The 15,833-nt window shown below is 34.0% G+C and overlaps 2 protein-coding genes and 1 non-coding gene across 4 annotated transcripts in view; all 3 read right to left on the bottom strand.

Annotated features, from left to right (window-relative positions):
• LOC135834721 (uncharacterized) overlaps positions 1-15,833 on the bottom strand; it is a 30,666-nt gene that overhangs the window by 2,488 nt on the left and 12,345 nt on the right. Inside the window, exons 2-7 of one of the 2 annotated variants that reach the window (XM_065348684.1) lie at positions 7,097-7,380; positions 6,814-6,914; positions 6,219-6,292; positions 5,746-6,153; positions 5,407-5,469; positions 5,136-5,266 (exon numbers count right to left, since the gene is read on the bottom strand). In XM_065348684.1, the coding sequence (XP_065204756.1) occupies positions 5,136-5,266; positions 5,407-5,469; positions 5,746-6,153; positions 6,219-6,292; positions 6,814-6,824 (687 nt within the window). In that variant the 5' untranslated portion in view covers positions 6,825-6,914; positions 7,097-7,380. Of the gene's footprint in view, positions 1-5,135; positions 5,267-5,406; positions 5,470-5,745; positions 6,154-6,218; positions 6,293-6,813; positions 7,047-7,096; positions 7,381-15,833 lie in introns of those variants that run through there. The other variant, XM_065348683.1, reaches the window with a different exon arrangement.
• On the bottom strand, positions 6,383-6,661 carry LOC135838274 (small nucleolar RNA U85). Its single transcript, XR_010557363.1, has one exon. It is a non-coding gene; the product is annotated as a small nucleolar RNA U85 (small nucleolar RNA).
• LOC135834714 (uncharacterized) lies at positions 11,900-13,892 on the bottom strand. The gene is made up of 2 exons (XM_065348673.1): positions 13,643-13,892; positions 11,900-13,569 (listed from the first exon to the last, which is right to left on the bottom strand). Exon 2 carries the CDS (start codon positions 13,534-13,536, stop codon positions 11,998-12,000), a length of 1,539 nt encoding a protein of 512 aa, XP_065204745.1. The 5' UTR covers positions 13,537-13,569; positions 13,643-13,892; the 3' UTR covers positions 11,900-11,997.

Genomic DNA, 15,833 nt, shown 5'->3' on the forward strand with positions numbered 1-15,833 from the left:
AAGTTTTGGACATTTTTGCACCGTACTGACTTCTTCTACCCATGAAAAATTTAAAAGGGTAATTCATAGATGATAGAGATTTTTTGAGACATGCAGTGAGTTGGTAGGAAGGGAAAGGTGTTTCAAATCTCCCGAAACTTGAAAAATCAGAATTCTAATATAGTTGGGGAGCCCACTTAGGATCTATTGCACCCCCCCCCCCAGTTCATCCTCCGGGCAACTTTTTTCTTAAAGGAAGAGTCCTAAGGAACATTTATAGCCTTTGTACTTAAAAAAAAGTGGCCCTACTTACAAAATGGCCGCCATTTTGATTGACAGGTCCGCCGAAATCGCAGATTTTGCATTCCAACATAGGACTTGCACAACATTTTTTAAACCTTACAAAGATAGATCGAAAGATCGGGCAAAAATTTATCACCTGTCAAAATTTCAAATGCTGAAGTGCGTTTTTCAATTTTTGGTGAATTTTTGAAAATCAAATTTAGGCCAAAAATGAGGGGAAAACCAAAATTTTACCGAATTGCCCAAGAAAGCAGAAATGTGGGATATACCCTACCTTCGACATGCCAAATCGATTGGAAACTGTTTCAACCCATTTTGAGCAGTTCTGGAGCCTCCAGCAGATTTTTGGAACTCGAAATTCCCACAAAATTTCATCAAATGGAGTTGGATAGCAGAAATTTACTCTGCAAACTAATTTCAATACGCTAAGAAGTCAACTACAGGGGAATTTCAAGTCGTTTTGGAGCCTCCAGCGATTTTTTGAAAATTACTGGAGCCACCAGCAGATTTCTGAAACTTGAATTTCCCCCAAAATTTCATCAAACGGAGATAGAAAGTCAAAATTCATTCTGCAAACTAATTTCAATACGCTACGAAGTCGACTGCTGGTGGATTTCAAGTCGTTTTGGAGTCTCCAGCGACTTTTTGAAAGGTCGTATGGCGTTTTTTGGAAAAATTGAAATTTCCAAAAAGTAGCTAGAAGCTTCAAAACCATTATTTGAAACCACCACGTAGTCGACTTCATAATATCGTATAGAAATTAGTTTGCGAAGTAAATTGCAGCTTGCCAACTCCATTTTGGTAAAATGTTGCGAGAATTTCAAGTTTCAAAAATCTACTAGAGGTTTCAGTGATTTTTAAAAAGTCGCTGGAGGCTCCAAAATGACTTGAACCCGCCAGAAGTCGTTTTCAGAGGGTGTTAAAATTAAAGTGTAGAGTAAATACGTATCAGCTTTCCATCGCCATTTGATGAAATTTTGTGAAAATTTAAAGTTTCAGAAATCAGCAGGAGGTTCCAGTAATTTTCAAAAAGTTGCTGGAGGCTCCAAAACGACTTGAAATTTACCTGCAATGCTTCGTAGCGCATTTAAATTAGTTTGCAGAATAAATTTCAGCTTTCCAACTCCATTTTGATGAAATTTTGTGGAAATTTCGAGTTCCAAAAATCTGCTGGAGGCTCCAGTACTGCTCAAAAAACGGTTTGAAACAGTTTCCAATCGATTTGGCATGTCGAAAATAGGGTATATCCCAAATTTCAGCTTTCTTGGTCAATTTAGTAAAATTTTGATTTTTTACCTCCTTTTTGGCCAAAATTTGATTTTCAAAAATTCACCAAAAATCGAAAAACGCACTTCAGCACTTGAAATTCTGACAGGTGATAAATTTTTGCCTGATCTTTTGATCTACCCTTGTACGGTTTGAAAATTTTTGTGCAAGTCCTATGTTGGAACGCAAAATCTGCGTTTTCGGCTGACCTGTCAATCAAAATGGCCGCCATTTTTTAAGTAGGGCCACTTTTTTTTTTAGGACAAGGGTTAGAAATGTTCCTTAGGAGTCTTCCTTTAAGAAAAAAAGCTGTCCAGGAGGATCGACCGGGGGGGGGGGGTTCACTAAATCGTTAAGCGGGCTCCCCGACTAATAAGTTTACGTGAATACCACAAGCCCCCCCCCCCCCTCATTAACAAATAAATTTGGGAACATTTTGGGGGAAAATAACAGAAAATTAAATCGAAATTACAACACGTGAGCAAAACATTTTCAAACAGAAAAAAAATCACCAAAACATTCTAATTATTAAAATCTGATAATGAAACTTGATCAGTAATTTGGCAATTTTAACAAACAAGAGGACTTTTTAAAAATCATGGGCAAAAAAATTGAGATTATTTCGCAATAATTTAGCAAAAAAGCGAAACTTTTAGGATATTTTTGAGAAAAAAATGTCGAATTTTTGGATATTTTAGCAAAAAAAGCAACAATTTTGAGCAAATTTCAAGCAAAAAACGAGGCTTTATGGTACTCACTTCTAACAAATGGCAAGACTTCGATTTTTAAGCAGCTTTTGATGAAAAAAGTGAGAATTTATAGAAGCTTTCGCCAATGAAACGACAATTTTTAGCAATTTCAGGCAAATTTGACAAAAAACGATGTGATTTTTGAGGAAAAAATGTCAAAACTTCTGGATCTTTTGCAAAGAAGCAACAATTTCGAGCATTTCTAGCAAAGAACAAGGCTTTAATGACGAGACTTTTTAAAATTTTTTGCCAAAGTAACGAAATATTATTGCAATTTTTAACAACAAAGGCAGGACTTTGATTTTTAAGCAGTTTTTGACGAAATAAAAAAGTATGAGAATTTTTAGAATCTTTCGTCAAAAAAGTGACAATTTTCATCCATTTCTAGCAATTTGTGATTTCAAAAAAAGTAATCCAGCAACCAAAATTTTGAAAAAACAGGCATCGTAGCCACATTTTTTTAAAAAAGAAGTGACTTAAACAAAAGTAAAAAACGTTCAATAAGAAATCCTATGTATTCAATTAAATCACGAACCTTACAAATCTTACTTGAAAACCTTACTTTGTTCTCCTCGGCCACACAGAAAAATCCGTTTTTTTTTTTAATGTGAGAACAAGTAGTTCAGTTTTTTACTTTTAAAATTTTAGAATCTGAATAACGTTTTTTTGAAGGAAGTTGATTTTGAAAATGAAAACAGAACAGGCCTAAGCGAGGGCAAAAGCTCTTAAAAATTTGTATTTTTTTGAGAGAAAAACGATTTTTTTATGAAGAATTTATTTTTTTGCTTTAAAACTTGAATTAAAAAAAAATAAATTTGTATCTTGATTTCGAAAAAGAAAAGAAAACAAGCCCGAGCGAAGCGAGGGCAAAAGCTTTCGAAAATTGATGTTTTGAAAAGTAAAAATTTGTGTTTTTAAAATTCTGAAATTATTTAATGAAGAAAATTCGCGTGAAATCCTTTAAAAATGAGTAAAAAAATATAATTTGGATGAAAAACAATTTTTTTAATTTAAAAAAAAAATCAAAAAAATGACTTTTTTGAAAGAAAAGTGACCAATAGTGACTTTTTGATGAAAAAAGTGACAGTCACTTCAAAAGTGACCCGCTACGATGCTTAAAAAAATAACAAACTTGAAATTTTGGACAATTTTTTTCAAAAAAAATTCAGTAATAAAATTAAAAATTGAAAAAAACTCACAATTTTGTTGAAAAAAGGCAAACAATTCAACATTTTTAGAAAACAGTGCCTGAAAAATCCTAAATTTATCGATCCATTTGAAAATTTGATATTACTTTTAAAAAAATACAATAAATTTGCGATTTCGAAACAAAATTTTAAAAAAAATAACCAATTTTTCAAGTTGGATCGATGATTAAAAAAATAAAAATTGTTACTTGACGTAAAAAGTTAAAAAGCTCAAATTCCAGGTGAAAATTGAACATGAGATTAAAACAGAGAAATTACCTATTAATCTATTTCAACAAATTTCAACATGGCAAAAAAATTTTAACTTGTGGTTTCGAGACAAAAACTTGAAAAAACAAAAAACTAAAAATTTTACAAAACAATTTGAAATTTTGAAATCCATCAAAAAAGTACATAGGTAAGATGAACGAAAATTCAAAACTTGACACAAAAAATTTTGAAAATCAAAATTTTGCGTCATAGTTGAAATAAAAAAATAAAAACAGGGAATTCCAGTCTTTCAATATAAATGATTTATCATTCTTCTTTTTTTTTTAATTTTACAGACAAATTTCCCTATTTTTTCACGATATCAAGACGAACTTAGGAAGAAAAATAGTGAAAATATTACCAAATTAATAAATTTTCAGATTTCATTTATGTATTTCTACTTTCTAGACATTTTATTGCAGCTTTGGTTGAATTTTATGACTCTAAAAGGATTCTGAGGATTCAAAAAATGATTTTTTTAGCTCTCATAGGATTGAGGGGCTTCAAAAAATTCAGAAAAAAATCGGAATCACTCAAACCCTCTTTTTTAGTTCATCCTTAGTCTCTCTTGCTCCAAATCAAGAGTGTTTATTTCAATTTATAAATCAAAGATTTCCGAATTAGCCAAATTTTCGTACTTTTTAAAATTTTTTGGGCAACTATCAATTGAGTTTTTGAGCTTAAAAATTAACGTAGCACAAAAAACGTTCAAAAATTGAGGAAAATCTGTTTTTTAAAATCTTGGTGCATTTGACTCTCTTTTACAGTTTGTTTCGAGATCTTTACACGACAAACATGATTAAAATATTCAATCCGATTTCTTCGCAGAAAATCATTTTTTTGAGAGATGGTCTCAGTTTTCAATCATTTTTGAACATATAAACAGTGTTTTTTTAAATGAGTTCTCATGAGGACAGAATTATTGCAACTTTCAAATTCTGAAATCAAAAATTTTTTTCTTAATGCAAAAATGAACCGATTTAGCTATTGAAACCAATAAAATCTGAAAGAATTTTACACCAAGAAATCGGTAAAAAAAAAAAAACAAATTTCAACAGAAAAATTCTTCAGAAATAAAAAAAAACGAAAACCAAACTTGAAACTTGCATTGTTCTGAGCTTCTGACTAGACAAGAGCAATTTTGATACCAAAAAAATAATTGAATTTGTTATAACTGCAGAATCACGAATACGAAGTCAATTCTATGAACAGAATGAACAGAATTCCCTGACTTGGGAATCAAAATTGCAACATTTCTTGTTTTTTTTTTTAGGTTGAGTGAAATTCACGCCCTTTCTTCGAGTTACCAAGTTCTCTACAGACTGAATAATAGTGGACAAGACACAATAATAATTAATTTCTACAGCCAGTCTCATCATACCTGAGAATAAATGAAATACAATCCAGCAACAGATATTTCAACATGACGTCTTTCATACACGAGGGATTTTTCAAACATGTCTATGGTACTTTTACCAAGAGTTGGTTCAACTCTCCATGGACCGAGAGTACCTGCGATCGAAAAAAAAACACACATCAATAACTTATTCCATCACGCCAATAAAGCACAAAATTCAAACAGAATAAAATCTCAGGACGCAGGACCAATATAGCCATCGAAGCGGTTATAAATTCAAAAACATTCAAACTACCTTCCATGGGTAACTCTTGGTACTGGAAGGGCTCGTACGTTCTAAACTGTACAGCTATAATTTCTGTAAAAACAAAGCAAAGCAAAAAAAAAACACGATACCGTCAAATTCTACGACAATTCCATTCCAGCAGCATGTATTCGAGTAATTATACTAAAAATTGCATTCCTAAAATAACCTCGAACAGGTCAACATACTCGAACGGAAATACAAACTACTACAGCTGGGTACTACTTCCGCGTATACTAAAAAAAATTCCTGCATTCTTCTACGATAAGCTACTATTAGAATCGAAACTACGTACGATTCGTACAGTGATAAAAAAATAATAATATTAACCTTTTCTTTTAGGTCGACTGCGTTGACCCTTCTTAGGTAATCGTTCTGAATCGTTTACCGATCTCCTTATAACTTCGTGATCATCGCTGAAGTTACCTTGCTTCGAATGTAATTCGTTTCTTAAATCTTGCAATTCGCTCATTACGTTATCCATATCTAATTTCATTAATTGGAGGTTGTTTTCTAGTTGTTCGTTTAGTGTAAACGCATGCTCGACTTTTCTTCTCAGGTTCAAGGTGTCTTGAGTCTCGTAATATAACAGGGTATGAATAGCGATCACGTAAAAAGCTAGAATTATCAAACAAGAGAATACGGAGAAGTGAAACAGGTGATCTATGAGCTTTTGCTTTCTTGAAAGTCGAAGTGACCAGCCACCGGAGATTTCTACGTCGAAAATGGGTAATTTATCTGCAAAAAACCGAGCTAAATTAGTGACTAGTTCGATTACAGAGGGGGAAAAAATACAATTGTACCTTTTTCTACGGTCTTCGTTCTGGTAATATCGATATTGAGAGGTTTTTTCTCACATTTCGAGCCCGCCTCAGACCTGAAACAGAAACGTAGCAGTTCGAATGAGAATAAAAATAAAATTTACACGTCGTTATGATATAAAAAATTAAATATTAATCATCGATCGATCGATCAGATTACTAAAGATGAATCATATTAGCATCCAAGGAACCAGAACCAATGTGATTCGTCAGCTCGCTGAAGATTTTACGTGTAAAATGGTAGAAAAATTCACGTTTCTGTAGCTCTAGCAAACGTAATTCGAACACCATTATGGATAATGTTTCTTTGGCCTTACAGTGATTGCTTAGGAAGCCAACAATCACCAAGATTACAAAGAGAGTAAACCAACGAATCTGATTCTTATTCAACTTGGACGCTCATCGAAGTATTCTCATCACGTCGATCGCCGATCACGATGATAATGCCGCCAAAATGTGGTCCCACTCAAGCAACAAGTATACAACCACCGCAGCAACGATTTCACTAATCGCACACGTGTTTCTGCGACTATTACGTCTACAAGAAGAAGCAGTTTTATTAAAAATTCATACGTACTTGATGTACATGATGACCAGACCGGTGATACTCCAATTTGTGATCCAACGATTAAGATATCAGTACGATGTCGATGCTACAGTTTCTCACTAATTATAGTACTGAAAATTACAACGAAGTACAATCATAATAACAAATCAAATTCTACGAAAAAGACACTGACGCTGGTCAATCGGTAGTACTCGTCTTCGTTCGGTTACTAACGCAACGCTATGGTTGTTTGTTTACTATAATAAACAACTACAAGAACTTGTTCTGGTTCTTTTCGTTGTTCTCTCCTCACCTTTCTCATCGACCCCTTCTTGTGGACCGTTGTAAGTAGGGCGATTCGATCTGCCACCGCGAGATGGAAATGGCAAATGCGAAAAAACCATCGTTGGAGTTCGAATTCATTTTCAGTGCCAGATGTGGATTTGTACAGATAGAGAATGAAAGAAGAGGAGTTCCTCAAGGAGTCCAAACTTCAGGAGTTGACAATTGTCCTCAGAATGATGATGGTCAAAGGTGATGGACAATTGGACACCAGACATCCTTTTTCTCCGTATTTTTCTTCATTTTTTTATCATCCTGTAAAACATAAAAACAGATCACAAAACGTTAGAAAAAATTGATCGGATCGAGGTAAAAAAAATAAAAATAAAAATAATTCGACAGGAATTTATGTAAAAAAAAAATTCATTTAAAACTGAACAATTTGTGATTTTTCCAAACAGTTTCTGAGTCAGTGAACTCACTGACATGCAGTCCTGTCAGAATCGCAGCACTGCATAGGAAAAAAATGAAAAAATAAATCAATAAAAGATGAAAAAAACTAATAGCCACGTTTTCAGAAAAACAGTGAATTTTCATGATTAAATTTTCAATTTATTTTACTGATTTTTCTTCTTTGCTGTAACTCAGCCTCAGGTCGTTTTTCACAAATTTTCCACCTATTCAGAATGAAAAAGCACCTGAACTAAGTAGGGTGTGGACTCTTCAATCATATGTAAATCTATATGAAGAAGATGGATTTTTGATTTTACTCTTTTGTTTTTTTTTGTTTTTTTTTTTTCATAAACTCAAAAACCTCCATCACTCTTTTCTTTTGTAGGAAAGAAAATAATGAACAATTTTTTTTCAGTAACTGCTCAGATCACAAAAAAAAATATAGAATAAGTATTTTTTTTATAAATCATAAAAATTAAAAAAAAAATAAAAAAATATTCGTAATCAAAAAAGGATGCAATTTATTTCTGCGAGAAGTTTTTAGCAGAATGAACGATAAATTAGACCAGGTCCACGATAGATAAAATTGAACGAACAAAAAATTATGTAATTTTCACAATGTAAATAGAAAATGAAGTTGTTTGGAAAACTTCGAAACAAAAAGAGGACTTTTTAGGCATGCAAGGCAAAAATCAGTGCTTTTTGAGCGTTTTGGAAAAAAAAGCACAAATCTTAGCAATTTTGACAGAAATTACAACTAAGTATTTTGACTATTTTATTAAAAAACTACTTCCTGAAAATTTGTACGAAAAAACATTGCAATTTTTCGCCAACTCACAACAAATTTGACACCATCTGATAATTTTGGTAAAAAAATGGAATTTTTTTGACAATTTTAGCAAAAACAGGATTTTTTTAGCAATCTTGGCATGAACAGGACTGTTTGACAATTTTACCAGAAATGTACACTTTTAAAAACATTTGATAAAAATAGACACTTTGTGGCAAAAATGTGCCTTCCTTGACTATTCTGCCAGAAATTGCCACTTTTTGACAGTTTTACTCAAAAATTAATACTTTTTGATAACTTTTCCAAAAATTTACACTTTTTTACTTGGGAAGATGTGGCAAAAACAAACAAACAAGCAAAACAGAATCATAAGCAAATTTGACAAAAAAAACAGAACTTTTATTTGGCAATTTTGGAACAAAAAGAGGACTTTTTAGTTTTTACACGCGAAAATCGATTTTTTGAGAATGTTTGGGGTGAGTGGGAGGGGGGAGGGTACAAAAAATTATGGACTTCAACTTTCGAGAATTAGTGCCCACCACCTGAAAATCCTGTGGCCAATATTTCAGATCTTGAAATTCAATTTTAGGATTTTTGATGAATTTTTGAAAATTGAAAGAAATTTTCATTTCAAATCAAAGTAGGTACATATCAATTTTTTTATAAAAATTTTTTTCTTCGAGAACAATAATTACTTACAACTCCATTTCAACCCTTCAGGATGAAAACTTCCAGTTTTAAGTCATTCGGAGCCTCCTTCGAGTTTTCAATTTTTTCCAGAAATTTTAAAATTTCTCTACTCTGTAGAAGGATCAGAAATGAACTTTCAGCACTGCTTGAAATTTCTGGAGGAAATTGAAAACTCGCTGAAGACCCCACAATCATTCATTAGCAATTGTTTTCAAGTCAGATGGTTATGCAGCTCCTTTTTTTGGGAGGGAGGGGGAAGGAGCAGGAAGGAGGCTACAAGTTTGTTAAAAATTCAGTATTAAAACAACTCACTTGGAATTTTGAGATGATCATAAAAACGGTAGAAAGAGAGCTCAAAAAGCACCAATCAAAGTTAAGGGCGCTAAAGTTTATTATGTTTGAGCCTTCCGGAGTAATTTCAAATTTCGTGGAGAAAATTGAAAACTCGTGGGGGGGGGCACTAGAATGACCTAAAAACTGGAAGTTTTTGAGATGATAGGATTGTTTGGTTATTTTATAAATAACAGAATAAGATACAAAAAAATGTCATTATCGTGACAACAGGTTTTTTTAATTTTTTAAAAATTTTTTTAAAATTCATCAGAATTTTTAGACCAAAATTATAAATTAAAAACTGAGCACCCAGGATGAAAATTTCACTTAAAAATTACCAAAAATTGATAAAATATTAGAAAACGATCAAAAGTGTTTCAAAATTTGGGTGAAATTTTGTAAAAATCTCTTAGATTACCTACATTCAAAATTACCCGAAGTTGATCAAATATGTACCCTCAAAATTTATTGACGATTGGTCAACAATGTAAAAAGTATAATAAAAATTGCCAACTGATGAAAAAGCACCAACCAAAGTTAAGGATACTAAAGTTTATGTTTGGCTCTTCCAGAGCAAATTGAAATTTTAGGGAGAAAATTGAAAACTCGTCGGGGGCACCAGAATGACCTAAAACTGATAGTTTTAGAGCAGGAGGGTTAAATGAATATAAGATCGTTTGATTATTTTGAATAAGATATGAAAAATTGTCATTATTATGACAACAGGTTTTTTAAATTTTTTAAAAATTTTTAAAATTGTCAAAATTCGCCAGTATTTTTACACCAAAATTAATTACTGATTCAAGTTTAAAACATTCGAAAACTGTCGAAGTCAAAATACTGTGAAAATGAAGTAAAATTGATGAAAAATGGCATATCGACGCTTTGAACGAAAATGACTTGAAAAATATCAAAGATTACAAAATCGATTTCCTCAAAAACATGGACACCCTAACACGAAAAATTTGCCAAAATTTGAAGTATTTCGTTTCATTTTCAGCAGTTGAATTTTTATACGGTGATAAAGGTTATGGCCTTAATAGCTACATTAATGGGTTAATACAAAATGTAATGAGAAAACGAAAAGATACTGGTTTGTGTGCTGTAAGTAGTAGGATAGACGAGTATTCTCATACCTACCACCTATATTATGTACCTACCTACCTGGGTCTTGGGGGTCTGAAACTTTCGTGACGGAAGGTGCTCAAGGGTACCAACCTTCCATACAAATATCAACCCTGAAGCTCTCGGGTGCAAATTCACCATACTTATCCCCCTATAGCCTTTCCTGGAATCTCCAGCAGATTTTTAAAACTTGAATTTCCACGAAATTTTATCAAATGCCGTTGGAATGCCGAACTTTATTCTGCAAACTAATTTCAATACGCTATGAAGTCGACTGCAGATGGATTTTAGGTCGTTTCGGAGCCTCCAGCGAATTTTTAGAGAGTACTTTTGAATTTTTTTGGGAATTTCAAGTTTTAAAAATCTGCTGGAGGCTCCAGAACTACTCAAAACAGTTTGAAACAGTTTCCAATCGATTTGGCATGTCGAAAATAAGGTATATCCCAAATGTTCAGCTTTCTAGGTCAAATTTGGTAAAATTTTGATTTTTCCCCTCATTTTTGGCCTAAATTTGATTTTCAAAAATTCACGAAAAATCGAAAAACGCATTTTAGCACTTGAAATTTTGACAGGTGATAAATTTTTGCTTGATCTTTCGATCTACCTTTGTACAGTTTGTAAAATTTTGGGCAAGTCCTATGTTGGAACGCAAAATCTGCGATTTCGGCTGACCTGTCAGTCAAATTGGCCGCCATTTTGTATGTAGGGCCACTTTTTTTTGAGGACAACGGCTAAAAATGCTCTTTAGTGATTACCCTTTTAAGAAAAAAGTTGCCTCAGAGGATCGAGGGGTGGTGCAGGTCCCCCGACTATGACACCAACATCGAAATGGAAAAAAATCCTCCATTCTTTATTTTATTCAATTGTTTGAATTTTTTCAACTTTGAAGGCCGCAAGAGGGACAGAGCGAGAGAGTTTTTTTTATGGTGGGGATGAGGAAGTGAATTTATTCAGCAAGGTTTTTGACCAAACACATTTTAAAAAATTTTCAAAAAATGTTGAGATCTTCAATTTTTAATTTTTTTAAAAATTAGCAGCCTCTATATTTTAAAGTAGGTACCTTGTGATTGTTTTGAGGACCGAAGGAAGCTTATTTATTTTTATTTTTTGTTGTTGAAAAGGTAGTTATTTAGAAGAATTCTATTTAGGAGTAAAAATTATTTACAAATTTCATTTTTTCATTTTATTTTAAATTTCTCCCATTTTCCAACTTTAGGGGCTTTATTTCATACGACTAGCATTGTTTAGGATTAGGAGACCGAGAAAAGTTTTTTTTATGTTCAAGAGTTATTTGAGGAATTGTGATTTTACGGAGACCCTTCTACCCGTGCAATTTTAATTTCCTGGTTCCTATTTCAAAAATTTATTTTCCAGCAGAAACCAAGTTTTATTCGAATCGTTACTTTTGAACGTTGAAATTGCTCACCAAGCATTATAACGAACTCGTGAAAAATTATTCTTTATTTCATCAATGAATTATCTAAAAAAAATATATATAATATAGAGAAACAGTCTTAAAAAATCTACCTCCAGAACACTCGCTACCCTTGTAATCTACCCTCCAGTCCATTCTTAGTCTCTCTATTCGGCATCCTCACAGCAACCTGAACATCGCTGTTATCTACATTCTCGCAAGGTGTCAAATACCCAGTTCTGTACAAATAGCCTAAAATTATTTGAATATCGTCGTCGACAAATTCGTGTTTATAAATAATCTTATATTTTAAATTCTCGAAATCCTGTCTAGTGAAATGCAGCCTTTCTCTGCGCAGAAACACGGTTTCGCCTCGGATTAAACTCTGCAACGTTTCGTTGACTTTTTCATTTCGAGCAAATCTCGCTACAATTTCAATTTTGGTCTCTTTCGGCCAAAATGGTTTCACTTTACGGTCAGCCTGGTTCAGGAATCTAATCATGGACCAAGGATTGTACACATTTCGAGTGTAATTTTCACCTCCTTTGTATCCGTTGTATCTTAGACGTAACTCGTTTTTTAATTTTTCACCTATATTGAAGTGCTGACAAAATGAGTCGACTTCTTGTTCGGTGAAACCGTAGTATTGGGATAGGTCTCGATAAAAATCGTACTCGTAGACGTCTCTGATGAGCAAACGCATTCGACGAGTTGGAAATGAAAATACACCTGTTAAGAAAACCTTCTCTACGTAAGGATTGCCTACCAAAGTGAACTCGTAAAACGTCTCGAACCAATTCAGTATTCTTTCTTTATCGTTGTAAGGTATAGTGGTGATTTCGAATAACACCTTTCTCAAAATATAATCGTAATCGCTGACGAATATGTACATCTTCTTGTTGTAATATTTGTACAAAAGTTCGGATAAGAATAGAAAAGCTGAGGCGATCTCGTCTTCGGCTCCTCCTTCGTTCTCGATAGCCAAATAATACGTAAACGTGTTGTAAATTTCTTCGAATTTAGTCTGATTCTTTTCATCGCGAAGCAAATAACTCAAATGGTTAATGATGTAAATATGCTCTCGAAAAGCGTGATGCATTTCGTACAACATGTAGTTGTATATTTCGATGAAATTATCACCGGTGATGTTATCGAATGTGATGAAAATAGTGGGATATTGGCCCTGATGTTGGTCCACAAACTGGGTATCTTCGGTGACCAGTAAGGGGTGTTTGATCAGCTCCCAAGTATTGTGTACCCAGCTTGTTTCGTAGCTAAGGTTTCTAAAAAGCTTGTAACCGTAGGTTTCATTGATGGGTATTCGAATTGCATCCCAGTCGACCTCGTGTTTTAGGAATTCTTTCATCATGTACAGGTTTATGGTTTTGCAGAATTTACGAGGTCCTGTAATAAGCACGATTTTATGGCCTTGGTGGTCGTCTGTGAGTAGTTTCCTGATCAGCATTGTTTTATCGACGTAGATGTTGTTTTTCCACAGGATACCTTTGAAAGTGAGCCAACCGTAGGTGATTTGAGGATATTTGGCGTGCAGTGTTAGGTTAAAGTTGTCTTTTATTCGGACTGCTGTAGGGTATTCGATTGTTGTGGCCCAGGATGAGCTCGATGTTGAGACAAAGAGGAGAACATTGATCCAGAATGAGGTCATGGCAGGGCTATTTAGGTATTTTTTAATGATGAACTGAAAATCGCCGCCAAAAGGAGAGATTTAGGGACGAGAGTTTTTCAAAAAATGAAAAAAACTATTATTTTACCTTCGTTAGTTGAAATAAGGATATAGGTAATACTGATAAGGCCTGTTTAAAAATTCAAACGACACGTTTATCGACCACATTTAGTAACGGTTTATTCTCTGCACGAAGGATATGAATCAGAACATTGAGTCATTGTTTGAAAATTGATCTATCAAGTACCAAGTACCTTACTCAGTACTTACCTACTGATTTGTTGAATGAAACTTTCGCTTATCAGCAGTTGAAAATTTACCAACTTATTCGAATAAATTCCTTAGCGAAAGCAAAACATACTACATCGTGAATATTATCTGAAACGATGTTATCAGTAGGTATTATACGAGTATGAGCCATGAGGTATTTAATTAAGCGATTAGCGATCGATTTAGATTAGTAATTATTTGACAGAAATGCGTCGTCATTCAATTCCATCGTCATCGCGTAGTTAATGAACTTGTAAACGTGTTTATTGTTGTGCTTCTGATGAAAAAATGAAACGTAATGATTTTTCAACGTACTCGTAATTGTGTGTTTGATTGGGGGGGGGGGGGGGGGGGAATTGAAGAGAGAATTCAAAAAAATTGTAACGATTGTGGAGAAAATTTCTCATTTCCGTCTCGAGTCCCCTCCCTCCATTTTTTCCACCGAGAATGAGGTACGTTATCGCCTTTGGAACAGTTTTTGCAATTTTTTTGATTTTTCAAGAAGGCTATAGGTGGATAAGTATGGTGAATTTGCCCCCGAGACCTTCAGGGTTGATATTTGCATGGAAGGTTGGTACCCTTGAGCACCTTCCGTCATGAAAGTTTCAGACCCCCAGACCCCCCCCGTTTTTGAGAAACCCCTCCTTTTCTAAAATTACAATAAAAAATTTTTTCTCAGCCCCATGTGAACCGATTTTTGTAATTTTTTGGTATGTTGTAAACATCCATAAGGGGTATCTCAACAAAAATTTTCAACCCCCTCCCCCCATATTTTCCCCTCAAAATGGCGTTTTTTAGTTTTGTTTGCCCGTTTTAGTAATGATCATGATTCGCCACAAAAATGCGAATAGCATTTTTAAATGTGTTTTTGACCCCTACAAAACATATATTTTTTTCAAAAAAAAATTTTTGGTGGGCCGCGGTCAAAAATTGAAAAAACCGACAGAGGGGGTTAAAAATGGATTCTGGTGTAAATCATTGTTTTTGGTAAACAAGGTGTCGTTTCCATAAGAATCGAACCCCCCGAACACAAATATGACGCCCAATCTTATGCTACCCTCATCTACACCCCTCCAGCGCCTCTGCCCCCTTCTCAATTTTTACTATATCAAAAGTTGAGCTATTTTCGTAATATTGGTGTCGTTTCCAAATGAATCGAACCCCCCGAACACGAATATGACGTCCAATTTTACGCTACCCTCATCCACACCCCTCCAGTGCCTTAGCCCCCACCTGAATTCCTTCTATATTAAATATTGAGCTATTTTCATAATGTTGGTATCGTTTCCATATGAATCGAACCCTTCGAACACGAATATGAATTCCAATTTTTTGCTACCCTCATCCACACCCCTTCCCCAGTGCGTCTGCCCCCAACTCAATTTTCACTATATTGAAAGTTCAGATATTTTCGTAATGTTGGTATTGGTTCCATATGAGTCGAACATTCCGAACACGAATATGACGTCCAATTTTATGCTACTCTCATCCACACCCCTCGAGTGGCTATGCCCCAACTCAATTTTCACTATATATTGAAAGTTCAGATATTTTCAAAATGTTGGTGTCGTTTCCATATGAATCTAACAACCCGAATACGAATATGAAGTCCAATTTTATGCTAACCTCAACCACAACCCTATACAGTGCCTCCGCCCCCACCTAAACCATAAATGTTTTCACCGACTCTGATCAATCTTCTACAAATAATTACTCGGGTTGTTATTACTTTTAAAAGTATGTTTCGCGAAGGTTGAAAACTCGTAAAACAATGACCATCGCAAGGTTCAAACTTTAACATTCAAGTTTCGAGGTTTCCATTCGTACCAACATGACACCCAGCATTATGAAAATAGGTTTAGCATTTCAAATAATAAAAATTGTCGAGCTGGCTGTAGCCTGAAAGGCGATGGATGAGAGTAGAGCTAAATTGGACTTCATATTCGTGTTCGGGGTGTTCGACTCATATAGAACCGACACCAACATTATGAAAGTATCTGAACTTTCAA

The sequence above is a fragment of the Planococcus citri genome, chromosome 2, assembly GCF_950023065.1.
Source record: "Planococcus citri chromosome 2, ihPlaCitr1.1, whole genome shotgun sequence".
NCBI classification, from domain to species: Eukaryota; Metazoa; Arthropoda; class Insecta; order Hemiptera; family Pseudococcidae; genus Planococcus; species Planococcus citri.